Source organism: Chlamydotis macqueenii, chromosome 3 (assembly GCF_036417535.1).
Source record: "Chlamydotis macqueenii isolate bChlMac1 chromosome 3, bChlMac1.mat, whole genome shotgun sequence".
NCBI lineage: Eukaryota > Metazoa > Chordata > Aves > Otidiformes > Otididae > Chlamydotis > Chlamydotis macqueenii.
This window is the reverse complement of record NC_141558.1, coordinates 74,942,043-74,959,367: the sequence shown is the minus strand read 5'-3', so window position 1 is coordinate 74,959,367 and position 17,325 is coordinate 74,942,043. Positions and strand designations below refer to the sequence as shown.

The 17,325-nt window shown below is 46.0% G+C and overlaps 1 protein-coding gene across 1 annotated transcript in view; it reads left to right on the top strand.

Annotated features, from left to right (window-relative positions):
• Positions 1-9,852: 9,852 nt before the first annotated feature.
• The window catches only part of TGFB2 (transforming growth factor beta 2), a 66,702-nt gene continuing 59,229 nt past the window's right edge, over positions 9,853-17,325 (top strand). The window contains exon 1 of the mRNA XM_086745227.1: positions 9,853-10,643. Coding sequence (XP_086601353.1) covers positions 10,301-10,643 — 343 coding nt within the window. The 5' untranslated portion in view covers positions 9,853-10,300. The remainder of the gene's footprint in view (positions 10,644-17,325) is intronic.

The following is a 17,325-nucleotide window of genomic DNA, read 5'->3' as shown; positions in this document are numbered from 1 at the left end:
GTTATAGGCATATGTCATCAAAAGTGGAAGGTAACAGAGGGTTGTTTGGCATAGTTTTAAAACCTGTTTGAATATTGAAGTACTTTAAAGATTCCACTAGCCATTTGTGAGCCCTTTATAAACTGCATTATGAATGTAATCTTGGAGATTATGACTGAGGGCCCTTGGTTATTCAATCACTTTGTTGCTTTTAACTTTGTTTTTCTATCCTAGTTAAAAAGGGCACTCCCATTTTTGTTCAGAACAGAAATACATGCAAGCATTGCTTCATCCAAGCAAAACAGTAGTGAAAATCTTTCTTAATTATGTGGATGTTTGGTTTTGATTATTATCTTGAATATTTACTACATTGACTTTCAGGTTGTGTACAGTTTATCTGAAGAGGATTTTCTTTGTTTTTCAAGTGATCGATAAATCGCAAAGTTTGTGGGCAGTGATGTATTGGAAGAGTAGGAAGTTGCAGGTAGAAATACAGGTTATCAGCAGTCCTGGGCTTCATTCCCAGCTCTACCACTGACAGAGATGTCTAAGAGTATGCTTTTGAAACAGCCTTATACTTAGGGTATCCTACATCCAGGGACAAATGCTGTTGTGGATCTGTTTTGGGAAGGGTGCCTGAAATCAGGCAGCTGAATGAAAACTGTTGCTAGAGGGCTAAGCACCTGAGCTTCTGCTCTTTGTAATTGAGACTGATATACCTGCCCATAACATCCAGTCACCACCCTGCAGTGCTCCTAAGAGATTAAGGGCAATCAAAACCACACTGTTAGCCGTTCCACCATTGTGTAGGTCTGCTTCCTCATTTATAAGCCAAATGAGTTTCAAAAGAGCTTGAGGTTTGTAAGTAAAGGATGTCACACAGCTACGTGTTGGTAATGATAGTGTGGTTTTGTATAGTGTTGCTTTTTAGGTGAGTGAAACACTTGACAGTACCTGTGAAATCTTAATACGTGCTTATGAAAAAAATTATTTTTTAAGAAAAGACTTCATAAAAATTCTCAAGTGGGTGTCACTTCATGATAACAGAAAAAGACTATAGATTTTTCCGAATCTTCAGGAAAGATCTTCAATTTAAGGGCTCATAACTCTGCCAAAACAATATATTAGACCCAAGTATAAATCTACTTCCAGCTGGAATATTGATCAAACAAATCCAGCTTGGGAGGATGATACAGTGACATTCATTCTTGCGGATTGCAAAGGGACCAGTCAGGTCTTGTGAGATACTGAACATCTTTCTTTTGATGTACAAGTGCAATCAGCAGCTCCGATCAGGATTGCCAGTGCCACTGCTGTTCTCTCCATCGGCTATGTTAGTTACTTTTATTCCCTCTTTTTAAACTGCTGGAGCGTTCTTTTATTTTAAGTTTTGGTGTCATTGCCTAGAATTAAAGTGGAAGGAAGTGAAATATATATTTTTTGTAAAGAAGGTAGTTCAAGTAAGAAAGAAAATGAATTACTCGTGTGTCTTTCTATAATGTCAATATTATGCTCACCAGAGACAGGCAGTTTTCAGTTCTCATTCACTTCAGTTACTGTTGAAGCATATTGCTGGACCGTCTGCCTTATGACTGGAGTGATGGGTCTGTGGACTCATGTCCTGTATGTGAGGTCGTACTGGGTCTGACATCTGTGTTGTGAGCCAAGGTGTAGGCTTTTTTTTCTAAGCTCTGACTTGCCTGTTAAGGAGGTGGATGTTCAAATGACACTTAAATTTGTTAGAGTAGGCATTTCAGCTCTCAGTCTGTATCCAAAGTACAGATTGGGCTTTCATCTGTTTAATGAAGATAGTTCTCCCATTCTTGGTATCTGTTCTTAAATTTTGTTTGCACAATACCTTTCTCCTTTGTTTTTTTTTCTAAAAGATACAGGCCTCTTAAATTTGTGGAGAAACACAGCAATTCTTTTGATTTTCCTTATGCTTTTAAAGATCTTTGCCCTTAAACACAGCCCCCCTTGGATGATAGGGGAGGTGCTCTCAGTTTCTTCTCCTTCTGCAGAACACTTCACTGAGCACACTCTCAATGCAAACCACCCAGCTGAGGGATCACCTGTGCCCTTAGAGGCTCCCGTTTAAAAAGGGGTGTTGCACAAACTCTTTGTGAGGTGTGTGGCCAGATAGGGCACCATGCTCAGCCATGGGCTGGGCCTGGGGGATGTGCAGGCGGTGCTGCTCCTCAGCTTCCCAGCTGCAGCCCAGACCCAAGCCAGTGGCCTGTTCTAGATCCAGCCCTACAGTAATCTAGATCTGGCTCAAAATTTTACTATCTCCGAATCAAAAAGCTTTCAATTATGACTTAAGTGTAAAATTTCTCCTTATAGTCCCAGTTATGTGCTGAGCAGTGTGTCAACTCTGCATAGACAAGCTAAGGATGCCAGCGCTTCCAGCTCTGTGCTTCATGTAGTGCAGCCTTTGGGATAATATAAATATGTGGGCTTTGTGTAAAGTTGTGCTGTAGGGAGACAAATCCCAGCTGAACTGAAATGGATCTTTCTGTTCTATTTCTAGATTGAGTCACCAAGCTCAAAGCATCTCACTTGGAAGGGTGTAGTTTGATTGGCCACTCAGGAATACTGCTTTCATCAATTTCAGTAGCCAGGCGTAGAAAACAGGTTTAAAAATGTGTAAGGCTGGGAGGAGAAGGGAGAGTGGCAATACAAAGACCTTCTCTGCAGCTAGTGTTGTGAGCACAGCACGAAACCTTAATATTCCTGAGGTAATATAAGGCAATGCATTGCTTTCTCTAAACTCGCTAGGATCGTCTTGAACATGTGTTGCTTAAAAGCCATTAGGAAAAACGTTTATGAAGCTGTCTTAGCTTATCAGAGCTTTTCTTCAGTGCAGACTGTACCAGCAGCTTGTGAAGAAGACAGGACTCTAGACCTAAGGCAGTTCATTTTTTGTAGCTACAGAATATGACTTAAAATACTGCTTTACTGGCTGGCCCATTTTTGAAGTTTCTGCCAATTAATCTTGCTCTGTATGTAATCTTAAATCTTCTGCAGTGCAATCTGGGTGCATATTCTAAGTTGAGTGCATAATTTTAATTTGCTGAATAAACTCCTGTAGATGCTCTGTTAGGAATACAGTATTTATAGATATCATTTGTGTGTTACTTAATGAGATATAACCCAAATCATCACTGAGCAGTTCAGAAATAGAAGGCAACAGCTGTAATACTGACACAGGTCAGGAGTTCAAACATTGAGATCAAAGGGAGGGATGACTTTTACTCTACTGTCTTTACTTTTGTCATGCTTGCTATAAGTAGATGTCAAGACTGTGGTATATAAACCACTGTGCTTATATTTCTCCCTTTTAAAAAAAAATTATTTTTAGTTAGTGAATCTGATCATCTTGTTTCCACTTTAGTGGAAACAGGATTTCCTGTGGTGATTAAAACCACAGGTGCTAGGACTAAGGAAGGCCTTTTTTTTTTTTTTGATGGTATATAGACTAAAACTGGAAGGATACAGAGAGGATTAGTGTGGCATCCTCAGGGCTGACAAGCAGATTTTGAAGACCACAGGGAGCTTCTCTGGCATTCACAAAATTTTTATTGAGACTTCAGTCTTAACTAATTTAAAGATGGGAGTTGGCTGTTGGAAGCAGAAACCTCTTTGGATGCAGCACTGTGCGCAGCTTTTGTAGAAAAATGTATTTTTACGATAGGCAGTTTAGACCATTCATGGGTGTTGCTTCCCTAGACCCTTAAACATCCAGCTGTGCTCTTTGGAGAGAGAGAGGGCAACTTTACTACAGGGAAGCTATTTTTTGGATTGTCAAATCCAAGCCATGGAAGATGTGGATAACAACCCTAGCACTAAAATGCAGACCAATGCTGATGTTCTTTTCTGTTCCCTTTTTCCTCTTATCCATAAGACTTTTTTTTCTGCTGAACATTCCCCTTTCCTTCAAATTTTAGTCATTCTGGCTTAATGTGTCTTGGGATCAGGATCCTGTCTGAAGTTCCTTTTTTTTTTTTTTTTTCCTTTTTGTAATTGCATTCTAGATGTCTTTTTATTAAGGTACACTTTTAAACACACAGACTGTACACTGCTGCATGGACATTACAGCTTGCTGTAGTACTGTGTTCTCACTCAATGGTGAAGGTGATGCCATTCCATAAGATCACAAAGGAGACACCTGAACACCCAAATGTCTTTTTGGACCAGATCCTGTTGACTATCTCTTGTGATTGTTTCCACTGAAGCTATTGAATCTATTTGTAGGAATGAGATCTTTTATTTTTATAAATATATTCATATATACATACATATACTTTTAGATATTTTATAAATATATTTTTATGTATACACACACATACATACATATTAAAAATAAATGTTCTCTTTCCTACAAATAGGTTCTCTATATCAGAAACATACCTTTGATTTGCAAGTTGACAAGTAGTTACATATGTATATGTATATATGGATAGCAGCCTTGTGTGTCAAACAGCATGTTCTATAAAGTAGCCTTTATCTTCTGGAACATGAGCGTTGCAGGAGCGGGCTGTGGTTGTGTGAAATGCAATCCTAGGGGCTGTGGGGCTGCTTGTATTAGTAAGGTCAGCAGGATTTGCTCTCAAATTCAGCCAGGCATTACTGCGCACACTAATGAAATGTGCAGCACAGAAGTATGAACTTCTACTTCACTAAGGATAATAAACAGTCAAATCTAAGGTTTTATTATGGTATATATTAAGATTTTCCATTATTTGTCATCTCCTCTATGCCTCACCTTTATTAGGTGCCACCTTGGCTCTGCAAGCTGAACCTTCGTACATGCATTTTTATAAAAAGGAGAATTCAAAAGTTTTCTGCCTAGCACCCTGCATCAGAATGACTGAGATTCTACACGACCAGAGTTACGGCTGCAGATTTCTGTGGGTGCCACAAAGAATTAATTGTGCAATCATCCTGCACTCGTCATCAGTGTGAGAGTTTACAAAAGTCACCTCTTAACTTTTAAAAGTTATTCCTCTTCCAACAATGTTCTTTAGTTTATGAAATGTGGCCAGCCACCTTACTTAATGACCTGGTCGTCAGCAGTTTTAGAAAGATTATTGCCTTTGTATTTCGCACAGCACATTTGCGTATAACCAAAACAATCTAAAAAGAAACCACAAATTGTAAAATCCTGACCACATAATTTTTAAGTTAATAGGAAACATGAAACCTTTGCATTTAGTGAAGTAACTCTCCAGGTGTCTCTGTTTTTCTAATAAACAGTTACTGTTTATTAAAAAAGTCAATATATAAAAAGACAGTATTGTATTGAATTAAAAGCTCCAAAACAGATAAGTTCTGTTCTTTCCCTGTATGCATGCTAAGGGCCCATTTCTGCTTTTTGACTGACAAAGCTTTCTCTGACAGCAGCACCACCAGATAAGTCTTACTTCATAAAGGCAAAGGAACAGATCAGTGCAAGATGAGTTAAACTTTAGTGTCTCATAATCTCAGCAGCTTTTGAAACTAACGGGTAATCAATAAATACAAACTATTGTTAAATGAGTAAAAAATAAAAATATTTTCAGGCTACAATACGGAGCCATAAATGGGATGATTTTGACAGATGTATCAGTCCTGAAAACTAAAGGTAGAATGTGGGAGCTGGATTACCTGTGCAGAAGGGCATGCCATTATTGAATTCTGATAATACTACCCTTTATCCAGCTTTGTAGAGTGCACACACTTTGGCTCTCTCATGTCTCACAATTTTTTTATTGCCTCTTCTGTGCGTTTCTCACTTCAGCAAGGGAGAAATGGCACCTGTTTAGAGTCTAGTTTGCAGGACTTTTATGGCCAAAAAAAAAAAAAAAGCAGGGGAGAGATTTGAGAAATAAGATCAGGTATATCATGATGTATATGTTCCAGATATTTTCCATTTACCAAATGGAAAGTCAGTGTTTATGAATGTCGATGTGTATTTGAATGATTTGGCTAGCAGGTAGGTGTCCCTTCTGGGGCGAACCGCAGCAGCTCAGGCATGTGTGATGGGCCTGCTGCAGCTGCTGGGGATTTAGCTCAAGTGGCCAAGCCTTTTGGAATGGGGAAGCTGAAGCCTGTCTCTGCTGCTGCACCCGGGAAGTTCAGCTTGTCAAAAACATCACCATGGTGAGAGCGGAAAGTTTTAGGGAATCGAGCTTTGTTGCAGAGGTGAGGCAAAACAGACCTGCACCCGGGCAAGCCCAGCACCCCATGTCACACTGAAAGGGTCAAAAAATAAGGTAACGCGTCATCTCGAATGAGAACAAAACCAAGATTTATTTTAATTCTTTCTTTTTTTTCCTGGCTGGTCTGAAAGACTGTGAGGAAACATTGCCAAATCAGAAGGAATCTCAGCAACTTTCAAAATCTAGTCGGACTGGTTTGCTGTCAGCCTGGCTGCATCTCTGAAGGTTTAAGTGGAGGGCTCCACTAGGGCTTGGACCTCCAGCAGCTGTGTGGGCAGCCTGGCTGGTCGGTCACCAGGCACCTGGGAGTTTGATAGCCACCAGTCAGGCATCTCTAAGGCTTCGGGGTTTGTGAAAGACACTGCAAAATCTGGAGGTTTTTTTTTCTCCAAATTGGAATAAAAACAGACCTGCAAGAATCAAAACATTTTGTGATCTGGCAGGGCTATATCTGTGGAGGTCTCCTGAGAGATGGTGAGAAGTTTCCTACAAAAGGAGAAGTTTCCTCCAGAAGAGAGCACTGTCCCCATAGCTGCTCTGATGCCCCCGAGGCAAGTAATGGGCAGCGCATTTACAGTGAACAAGTGTTACAGGGCCATAGATGCTGTGTAAAGAATTTCTCCGTGGGTTCAGCTGTAGCTTGTCGAAGAAATAATTTAATAACCCTTTTCTTTAGAAGTATTTGCAGTTGAGGTACCTCATGTAACAGAGCCAATTCCTCAGCCGCTTAGCAGCAGAGCTGTGAGATATAACAACTCGAGGAACTGTCCCCTTGGTTTTGTACAGGTGTGCTGCAGAAGTGAAACCAGCTGAGTCTACATGTTGAGCTTGCTTGTTTATTTGAGTAAGTTTGGAAACACTGCCATTCCTGACACTGCAGCTGTGTTTTTGAGGTCAGTAGGAGCAGGACGTTGACATGTATGGCAGTAAAAGCCTGATGTTGTGGCAGAGACGTTTAATCTGGCCTTGCAGGAATTCATAGATGGAAGTGGAAAGCACCATGAACACTTGCATCAGGAGGCTGCAGTCTCGGTTGTGTCTGCAGTGCTGTATGTACCCACGCCCTTTTAAAGAATGAAGAGTAAGTTTACTTTCAGGCTCTGTGTGTGTCCGCATACCTGTAAATAATATGCTTTCTTAGCTCTTTCATCTCTTGGAGAATCTCATCTTTACTGGTACCCACAGCAGCGCTAGGTTAGCTGGCTGCGTTGGGGCAAGATTCCCTCAAAGCAGAGCCCTGCCAATGTAGACCGCGTCCAGCAGCTCCGAGCTGCTGGGCGCCTCCACCACCCCAGCACGCAGCCACAGCTGCTTGGAGGGAAGCACTTTTCCTCACCGGCGTGCTGGGAAGGAAAAACACACTTTTAATTTTTATTTGAACGTTTTGCAGGAAGAAGATGGTTCTTGAGATGTGGTTAGCTGGAGAAAGTCTTTGGTGGTGTTTGGCTGGTTTATGTCTTGTGTGATTCTCATTGTGCTCTCGGAGATCCCAGTCATCCTGTCTCACCTCTGTTACGTGTGTTATAATACCATGGACAATGGCCCAGCTTCTGAATGCCTCGAGTACGTCTTCTATGTGTTTCTTCATCTCTGGAAACAACGCAGAGGTTCTTCAGAAACAGCCTTGTCCCGCCTAGGAAGGTGTGTTTGGAAACTCCTGGCAAGTAAAATCTGTGACAACTTAATTAAGAAGGGAATATAGGGCTAAAATGGGTGAGGGTAAAGAAAAAGGCTACTTAATCACTTCATAAAGTTAATGTTGATGTACAGGGGTGATAAATGGACTGTACTGCGTCCAGCTCTGGAGTCCCCAGCATAAGAAGGACATGGACCTGTTGGAGCTGATCAGAGGGCTGGAGCACCTCTCCTGTGAGGACAGGCTGAGAGAGTTGGGGCTGTTCAGCCTGGAGAAGAGGAGGCTCTGAGTACCTAAAAGGGGCCTACAGGAAAGCTGGAGAGGGACTTCTGTCAAGGGCAGGAGTGATAGGATGAGGGGTAATGGCTTTAAACTAGAAGGAGGCAGATTCAGACTTGATCTAAGGAAAAATATTTTTTGCACTGAGAGTGGTGGAACACTGGCACAGGTTGCCCAGAGGGGTGGTAGATGCCCCATCCCTCAAAACATTCAAGGCCAGCTTGGATGGAGCTCTGAGCAACCTGATCTGGTTGGAGATGTCCCTGCTCCTTGCAGGAGGGTTGGACTACATGGCCTTTAAAGGTCCATTCCAAACCAAACCATTCTATGATAAAGTTGAGGGATGCCTAGCAGACCGTACAGTAATTTCCCTGCGGGGGGAGGAGGGCGTCTGTCCCCCTGAGGTCGGAGGAGGGGACGTTCCCCATACACACGGGGTGGGGCAGGATGGAGCCTGTGCCGTTGTTTGTGGCCAAAAGAGGCAGCGGAAAACTTGCATTACAGGGTCAGCCTCAGCGTCTGGGGCTCGAGAGCGTCTGTCAAGTGCAGCTGAGGGTGCGTTTGCAGGCTTCCGACGGGAGAGGAGACCCCGGGGAAGGAACAAATCCTCCTCCGCTCTCATCCCCCTCCTGCTCGGCGGGCGGCATCGATCACCGCGGAGCGACGGGATCTGCCCGGGACGTGTGGGAAGGGAACCCCGGGCGCGGGGCAGCGCGGAGCCCGCCCGCCTCCTGCCGAGGGAGCACCCCTGCCCTCCGGCGATATTAACGCCTTCCTTAAAAAAAAAAATAAAAAATAAAAAAAAATTTAAAAAAGAAGCCTGGCGGGGGTTGCTTTTTTTCCTCTCGGCTGCGGGCTCTCTCCCCCGCCCCCCCCCCGGGGGTGAGGCACCTCAGCGGGCTGCGGCCACCTCCCCCGCTGGCTGCACAGAGCGGGAGTGAATGGGCGGGCGGCGGGGCGGCCGGCGGAGCCCTCCGCTCCCCGCAGCCCCTCCACGTCACTCCGCGGCGAGGCGAGCACGTGGGGCGGGGAAACCTTATAAATCTCCCTCTCCCTGCGCGGCCGTGATGTTATCTGCTGGCACCGGTCCCCTCCTCGCAGGGAGAGCCGCGGGGCCGGTAGAGGCGGGCGGGGGACGCCGGGCGGAGCAGCGCTAGATCCGCCGGGAGCTGCGCGCCGCGCCGGGGCCAGCCCCAGCCCCAACCCCCGCGGGGTGGAGGCCGGGAGAGAGCGGCCCTGCGCTGCTGGCCGCTCCGCGCCTGCGATCGGCGGGAGGCTCCGCGTCGGGGCGGCGGCGCTGCCTCGCTGACTGCGGCGTGGGGTTGGCGTTTGGGAAGGAGGAGGAAGAGGAGGGAGCTGGAAAAAGCTCTGCAGCGCGCAGCGGCCCGGGCGGGGGTGGGTCGGTGCATGAGGCGCGGGGCGCAGGCAGCAGCCTGCAGGACGCGGCCGGACGCAGGATCGCCGCCGCTCGCTGCCGCCGCCGCGGGGGCAAGGGGCCGCCGCCGGGCCGCCGCCGCCGCCTGCCGCTCCGCCGGGCCGCGGGGGCCGGGGCTGGGCGCCGCCGGGCGCACACGTGCGCGCCTCTGCCGGCGCCGCCGCGGGGGCTGAGCGCCGGGGGCGCGGGGCGGTGCCGCTGCCGCTGCCCGCCGGGAGCCGCCGCGGGCGCACGGCGGGGCTCAGCGCCGCGCCCGCACCCTCCGCCCCGCCGGCCGCCGCAGCGCCCTGTGGCACCCAGCGCCGCGCTCCCTCCCCCTCCTTCCCCCCCCCCCCCCCCGCCTTTTTTCAGCAATTTTTTGTTTTCCAGCCGGCTCCGCCAGCGCGCTGGGAACAGTCTCCCTTCCATTTACTTGATTCGCAGGTTTGTTTATCTGTTTAGGGCTTTTTTTTCCTCCCCTTTTTTTCGCTGTCCCGCTCACTCCACCCTCGAATTTTATCTAGTTGTAGCGACTTGCTGCTTTTTTTTTTTCCTCATTATTATTATTGGTATTTTTTCACTGACGCCTCCCGTGCGTTTTTCGATTGCGAGTCGTCCTCGCAGTCCGGGTTTTAACTGCATTTTGTCTGCAGATCTTCCCTTTGTTTGCACACATCCCCTTTTGATTTTTAATTTTTTTTCCTCCTTTTTTTTTCTTCCCGTTGTTTTTCGTTGTTCAAGTCACTCTTTTTTTTTTTTGGGGGGGGGGGGCGCTGTATTTAAACACTTAAAATGCACTGCTATCTCCTGAGCGTGTTCCTCACCCTGGATCTGGCCACCGTGGCTTTCAGCCTGTCTACCTGCAGCACCCTCGACATGGATCAGTTCATGCGCAAGAGGATCGAGGCCATCCGGGGGCAGATCTTGAGCAAACTGAAGCTCACCAGCCCCCCGGACGAGTACCCCGAGCCCGAGGAGGTGCCCCCGGAGGTCATCTCCATCTACAACAGCACCAGGGACCTGCTGCAAGAGAAAGCCAACCACAGAGCTGCCACTTGCGAAAGGGAGAGGAGCGACGAGGAGTATTATGCCAAAGAAGTTTACAAAATAGACATGCAGCCTTTTTACCCCGAAAGTAAGTGCTCCGTGTTTGTGCGTGTGTGTGTGATTTCCCCCCCGAGGCTTGGCAGTGCCCAGCACCGTCAAATACCAGCCCCATGCATCATCGTCGGCCGCCTTTGCTCGTTTTGCTCTTATCCTCCGCGTCGCTTAGGTGGTGGTTTCTAGGGTTGCATTTAGGTGACGGGGTATGCGTATGCCTGGGTGGGTGGGTTGGGGGGGTGGTCAGCTGGTCCCCCAGACTCTCGAGGTTTCGGATCCCCTTCGAAGTCACCCAGGAATCTCTGAAGGTGCCCCTGCTTTCCATCACCATCTACCTGAGCAAAACTCTCCCTGCCCAGCATCCCCCTCCCTCCCCAGCAGTGGGTTTAGCTCCCCCACAGCCCCGTGTGCAGCCTCGAAAAAGAGCCAATATCGTTCCACTGCTGTTGTTTCCCTTGGAGTGTCTGGGTCGGGCAGGTTTCCATCTCTTCATAACTGAAAAGAAAAGGAGGTCTTAAAAAAAAAAAAAAAAGTCACCGGCTCCTTTTCTGTCTGCGCCCCTCCAGAACAGCGTCCCGCAGACCGCTGTTTCAGATCGGCGCTCGGAGAGGACGGAGGCACAGACATCCTCCCTCCTCTTCCCGCTTCAGCTAGCCTCCTGTTTCAGTTCTTGGGGGCTTTCATTTCAGGTACAGAAAAAGTTTTCCCTTCTGGGGAGCGTTGGTTCTTGGAACCTGTCTCAGCCTGTCTGCCTTTTGCTGTTTTTAACGGCCTTTTGGTGATCCACGCCACGTTTTGCACAAAAAAAAAAAAAAGGCATACAGATGCTCTGTGCTGACCGAATCCACTGGGAGTGATTAATAATCATAACGATGTGCCTTTTTGTTTTGGTGGTGAAGTTTAAGTTTATAGAGGAAAAAGGAAAAAGAAAGAAAAAGCACCGCACTCCCTTAAAAGAATCTAGATCATCATCATACCGAGGAAAGTGAAATACCAGAAGCAGAAAATAACTTCCCTGTTTGCATATCCAAAGCCTAGTCCTCACTCTTTTCATTTAGCTCACTTTTCTCTCCCTCCCCTCCCCTGCCACTGGATGATGCCCTGTATACTCGCTGTCTGTTTTTGAAAAGCACATACCTCTTGTTTAAATAGATAATGCAGCCATCTTGGTAACTTCATCCTAGAGTTTCTAATTGCCTTTTCCCCTTATTTATTTTTAGTTTAGCAAGTTGTAGCTCTGGGGCTTGCTCTGTCTTGCATGTGATAGTCCTAGGATGCCAGCCAAGGTGTCTGAACCCTGCGCTCCATGCAGCTGCCTCCCTTTCTTCCTTTGTTCTTAAATGACAGCATCAGGTACAGGACATCCTGGCAGTCGGAGCTATTTTATTATTGTAATTATGGTACCATCCATAGTAGCCATGATAAATACACTCCACCCTTGTTACCCTTGGGGGAGAAATAATTCTGTTTTGTTTTTTTTTTTTTTTTCAAAAAAAAGGGTACTTGGAGCCAGGTGGGTATGAACAGGGAGGTTCAGTGTAATTCACAGCAGTAGCAAGAACACAGAAATTGTGCCCATTTTCCACGTTGTTACACTGTAGTATTTTGCTGGTGGAAGTCAGGACTTTGTTTTAAGACCCGTCAGGTGGTGCCCTGAGCAGAGGAAGGAGCACCTGTGGGCAAAGGTTAGGGAGTCCTATAGCAGTGCCTTGGCTTGTGGAGTTGACCCTGTGGCAGAGAGTCTCTGAGAACTGTGAAGTGCATCCCTCCTGAGCAGGTCCGTCCTTTTTCCTTGCGTGAGCAGGCTACAAAGAACCGATAGTCCAAAAAGCAGCCGCCTACTTTCCAGAAAATTAAAATATCTGTGGTGTGTGACTTGGATGGTGTTGACAAAAGATGATCTATTTTTAAAATGTTGTCAGAGGCCAGGTTTGTACTGAAGTATTGATAGAGGTTTTGAAAGAGCAAAGGAGATTGCAGGTATCTACCAACAGAGTGCATCAGACGTTTGGGATCGGAGGGCCAGTTAGCAGCAGATCCAGTACTACTGTGCAAGGGCTGTCGCTAACATCAGAGTAAGTAGGTTAACTGTTTTTCCACTGCTCTCTAGTTATGCTGGATGAAGCGAACCTTTCCAAAAACGACAGAAAAGGAGAAATCGCTCCACCATATTTTAAAGGAAGAAATTGAAAGCGCAGCTCTGGCGGCCACGGTCGCTTTCTCAGAGACGTCTCGGGGTGGATTTTTTTAACTCTCCGGTTTCTGCTGCGTCGGAGGGAGAAGGGGATCAGTCTGAATGCGCTGGAGGTCAAAAGCTGCTGGAAGGAAGGCATGGGAAAGATCAGTGGTTCAGTTTTTACCACAAGTTGTTAGCGTTCAGTAACTGACTACAACCCAAGTATTACAAATATGCTCTAATTATATTCATAGTCAGCAATATATCACTACAGATTGCTGATAGGTCTTTGTGGGGCATTTTGTAAAGTTCAGACTAAATATTTTTAGCAATGAGGAGATTTAAAAGGAAAACTATAAGAGATATTGTATATACCCTAAGGCATATTTTGTCTTAAATATTATCCTTGGCCAACTGTACTGTATAAATACAGTAAATATGAATAGAACTGGCGAGATGCCAATCTCCTGGGATGAATTTTAGTCAAGAAGGTATTTATGGGATATAAATAATACTGTGTCAACATTTAAAGAAGGGATCTGATTAGTTTTGAATTTATTCATATTAATCTTTTCACATGCTGTTAGTTTAAAGCTCAAAGTAAAGTTATGCTAAGGTTTACTGATAGCTTGCGCTGAGGAAATAAGAGGGCATCTGGCTTGACAGTCCACTTGAGGTTAAAGACACATCTAGTCAGAATATACGTGGAGATTCAGTGTGTCGGGGACTGCTAGACCCAAAACCAACAGTCGTGAAAAGTAGTGGAGGAAAAAAATACTACAAAGAGGTTTGGAAAAACCAAAAAGCTTTTGTCCATGAAGCACACCTGCCTGTGTTGTGCTCGCAACAGCATGGATGAGATATTGCGAGTTGGAATCTCTCCTAAGTCCGATTGGCAGTCAGGATTTGGGTTGTTTTACGGAGGAGTTTAAAGAGGGAGGTGGGATGTGGAAGCTGAGCACAACATCAGGGAGAGTTCTTGTGAGTTCTGTGCCTAGGCAGAGTTACCTGTGCCGGTGCTGTGCTTAACACTGATTTCTGTGAAAGCTGGATCACGTTAGAAGTTTATTACTTACTAGTTCTCCATTGATTGTCTAAGGCCTGGTACTGAAGCTAGTTACTTATTTGAGGCTGGGTGGTAATCGCCATTGAACTGATAGTAAACAGAAATTTAATGCCAGCACAGTTAAGGATTGCAAACTGTAATACTAATGCGTAACTGGGATACTCGAGAAAAACGGGCAACACGTGTATGTGGGGTTGAGGCCCAGTTCTGTCATCTTCATTCGTGGGAATTTCTGTCACAGTCAGTGAGCTGGTCAGTACTGGTGGCTTAAGGCTAATGCAGGTAAATTTGTAAGTTTTTTGCATTTTTTGAGGTTGGTCTGTAGGTACTCTGTAGCCTAAGAAACCACGGTTCTGGGTTTGGACCCATTTTTTCATAGATTTTAAACTACTTTGATATGAAGAGAACTCCATGAGTTCCAGCCTGTGCTGGGTGGCAGGATTAGTCTTTGCAGGAGCTCTGTGCTGTGAATATTGCTTTACATAGGCTGTCGTTCTGCTGAATATTTGCCTTATGAAAGACAACATTATAAACTGGCTGGGCACAATGACATGCTTCTACTTTATCAACAAGGGCTTGATTTACCAGCAATTATACGTATGTGGGCTCCTTGTCTTCAGGGTACCAGAATTACTTGTGCAGGAGCAGCTGTGCTCCTCTCTGCTGGTGCTGACTGCATCCTTACCCCAGTAACAGTTACGGCTGCACGGCTCATGTGTGTTTGTTTAGCAAAACACAGAACTTAATCTTTCAGGATTTCCTATGTTGTTAATGATACGGAAACAGTCTCAGGAGGAGTACCTTATTTTGAAACCTCCTAGCTACGCTAGTCCTACGGTTGTGCTCTGGAGCATCTCTTGTAGGAGGCGTTTGCCAGGCTTGCTCTCTGGTTTGCAGAGAGGACCTGAAGCAATGAGAAGGCTTCCCCAAGGAGAGATGTGGGAGGAACACTTCCTTCCTCCTTGTTCATGAATGGCACTTACTGCAGTCTTCCTAGGTGGCCATGAAAAAAAACAGGAAATTGTAAACGGCTTTAAAAAGGGGCAGGGTAATTTTCTGGATGGTAGTCCTCTACATTCTAAGAGGGATAATAAAATAACATGCTCTGGTGCACTAACCAAGGGCAGCTGGAATCAGAGACCTCTCTTCTTCCACTCCCACTCATAGAGAGCAGATGGTGGGGTGCTCAACGTGTGTTTCCTGCCTGTCTTCTGAATCACCAGCTACTCGCTGTAAGCAGGGCGCCAGGCTGGGAGAGAGAGAGGTCCACAAGCCAGTCTAGCGTGGTACGTGGTCCCTGCATTTCTTCCAGAGGATGAAGCCTGCAGAAAAGCAGAAGACCCATGACTCCCCTCTTTAACACTGCAAGGTTGGAATGCCTGCAAGACAGAAACATAGGGTGATATTCCCAAGTCCTTTCCATAACCATCCTTGAGTTTGTCTCTGGTGTCTGTTTTAAAGAGGCAATTTTGCTCTGATTTGCTGAGTGAAAAGGTTAGATGTGTGTCACTGCCCCGCCACTCCCCCACCCTCCAGCCCGCTGGCAGTGTGAATGTTTTACAGTCCCAGAAAGCTGTCTGGAAATACGCCTTTGTCTGTTGCTCATGGCTGGACATCTGCTGGGAGTGCCCAGAGCTTATACCACTCTTGCTGGCTCCCCTTAATTGCAGGACTGGGTGTAAGTAGATGACTGTGTGAAGAAAACAGAGCATCGTCTTGATGAGCTGCTGGTTTTAGCCTAACTCATCTTTGGTGCACTGTGTAGGAACAGTAATGGTCATCAGGATGGCTGTGCTACTTTGAGGTTACTATTCCAGTATTTTGCTGTCAGTTTGAAATTCCTACCTGCACCAGAGCTGAGCAAAAAGATGAATGGGAACTCCTGGCTGTCTTCATCGGTGAAGCATCTTCAGCACAGTGCTGAAACATGTGCGGAGCTTCACACACATGACTGGACTCATTAACATTAAGGCTCTGTGTATGCCTAATTAGCTTCCTGAGTTGGGGCCCGGTTTGTGGCACATTTGCAGGGATGAACAAAGCCAGACAGTTCAAATCCCTCTTGCTGTGTTGAAATCTGTCATTTGGGCATCGGAGGCCAGTGAAGAGGAAATGCTTTGCAGGAGTTTTTAGAGAGGAAAGAAGAGGCTCTTCAGTACTTCTGTGGTCCCGAAGAAGGCTGACCCTGCTGGGCAGCTGGCTTCTTTTGTCTTTGCAGTGTCTGTGCTAGACTGCTCCTGCATTACAGATAAAGAGAGGAACCCCAAGGTATGGTGACAAAACAAGTCATGAGTGAGGACACACAAGTGTTTTCATTCCTGTTGTGAAACCACATGCTGTACGTTTTCAAGCAGGCAGCTTCTAGCTTAAGGGTGATGCGCTCCCCAGGTATTATTTAATGTAACACTGTGTTAACGGATGTTTCTGCTGATTTGTTCAGACTAAAAGTTTGGTTTGGTCATTTGTTTAGGAAAAGTTTGCATCCTGCCTTCAACCACAGGCCATTGCTTGTTTCTCTTTCAGTCTGTGATGTGGACTAGTAGGTGGCTAGCTCCAGCATCGCTGTCGGTTGGCTTCCTGTAGTAGTCAATCTGAAGCAGCTATGTTTCTTCTTAAAACAGACTCCCCTTGCTGTCCTTGCTGCTGTTAAGTGATTGCAGCTGGGCGCCCAACTGTACGAGGCATACAGCTGCAAGGTGTAGAGGAGAAACTCGAAGATTTGCCTGTGACAAGAGGATGGCGAGCTGGAAAAAAACTTAGTATTGAAGGGTTGTGTTTTATCTCCTTCCAATGTGACCACTTGTTTTTGAATTTATGAATGACTCATGAGCCTGTTTAGGTACTGTGGTTCTCTTAGCTCAAATGGCACAGGATTGGCCCTGGAGAAATGAAGTGCTAGACCTGGCATTGTTAGACCTGTCTGGTGAGCAGGTTTTTACGTGTTTTTGGTGCTCTGCAAGTTGGTCCAGAGTAGAGAAGTTGCCTCTTTGGGTACCATAGCGTTCTCTAAACCAGCCAGGTTTTCCAAAGGGAGCTGCACAGCAGTTCATGCATGCAGCTTGGAAAGCTCCTGGGTCCTTGCGGAGGATGAGTTTAAGCAGCAGTGCTGAGGAACTGCTTGCTCACTGTGGAAAGATGGGCTCTGTTGAAGTACATCACGTGTTGCTGTTTGAGTCTTCTAGCATAGTTTGGTTTCCAGGAGATGCTAAATCTCACAGGCGTCCTTGCAGCAGATTTATGGCTGAGAGTATGGATAGCATCTCTCCCTCGTTCACATTTTAATTTGGACAATGAGTGAGGGTTCCTTTTAATTTGATGTGTGATGCTTATTGACATATTCAGGATCTTCACTGTAGAGCTGAACTTTTTCCCACTGAAACCCTCTTAGGGCAGGAGAGTCTTTGTGTTGTTACATGAGATCTAGCACAGTGGGATGTTGACTTCAGGTTATTATAAATAATTGTATAAGTAATA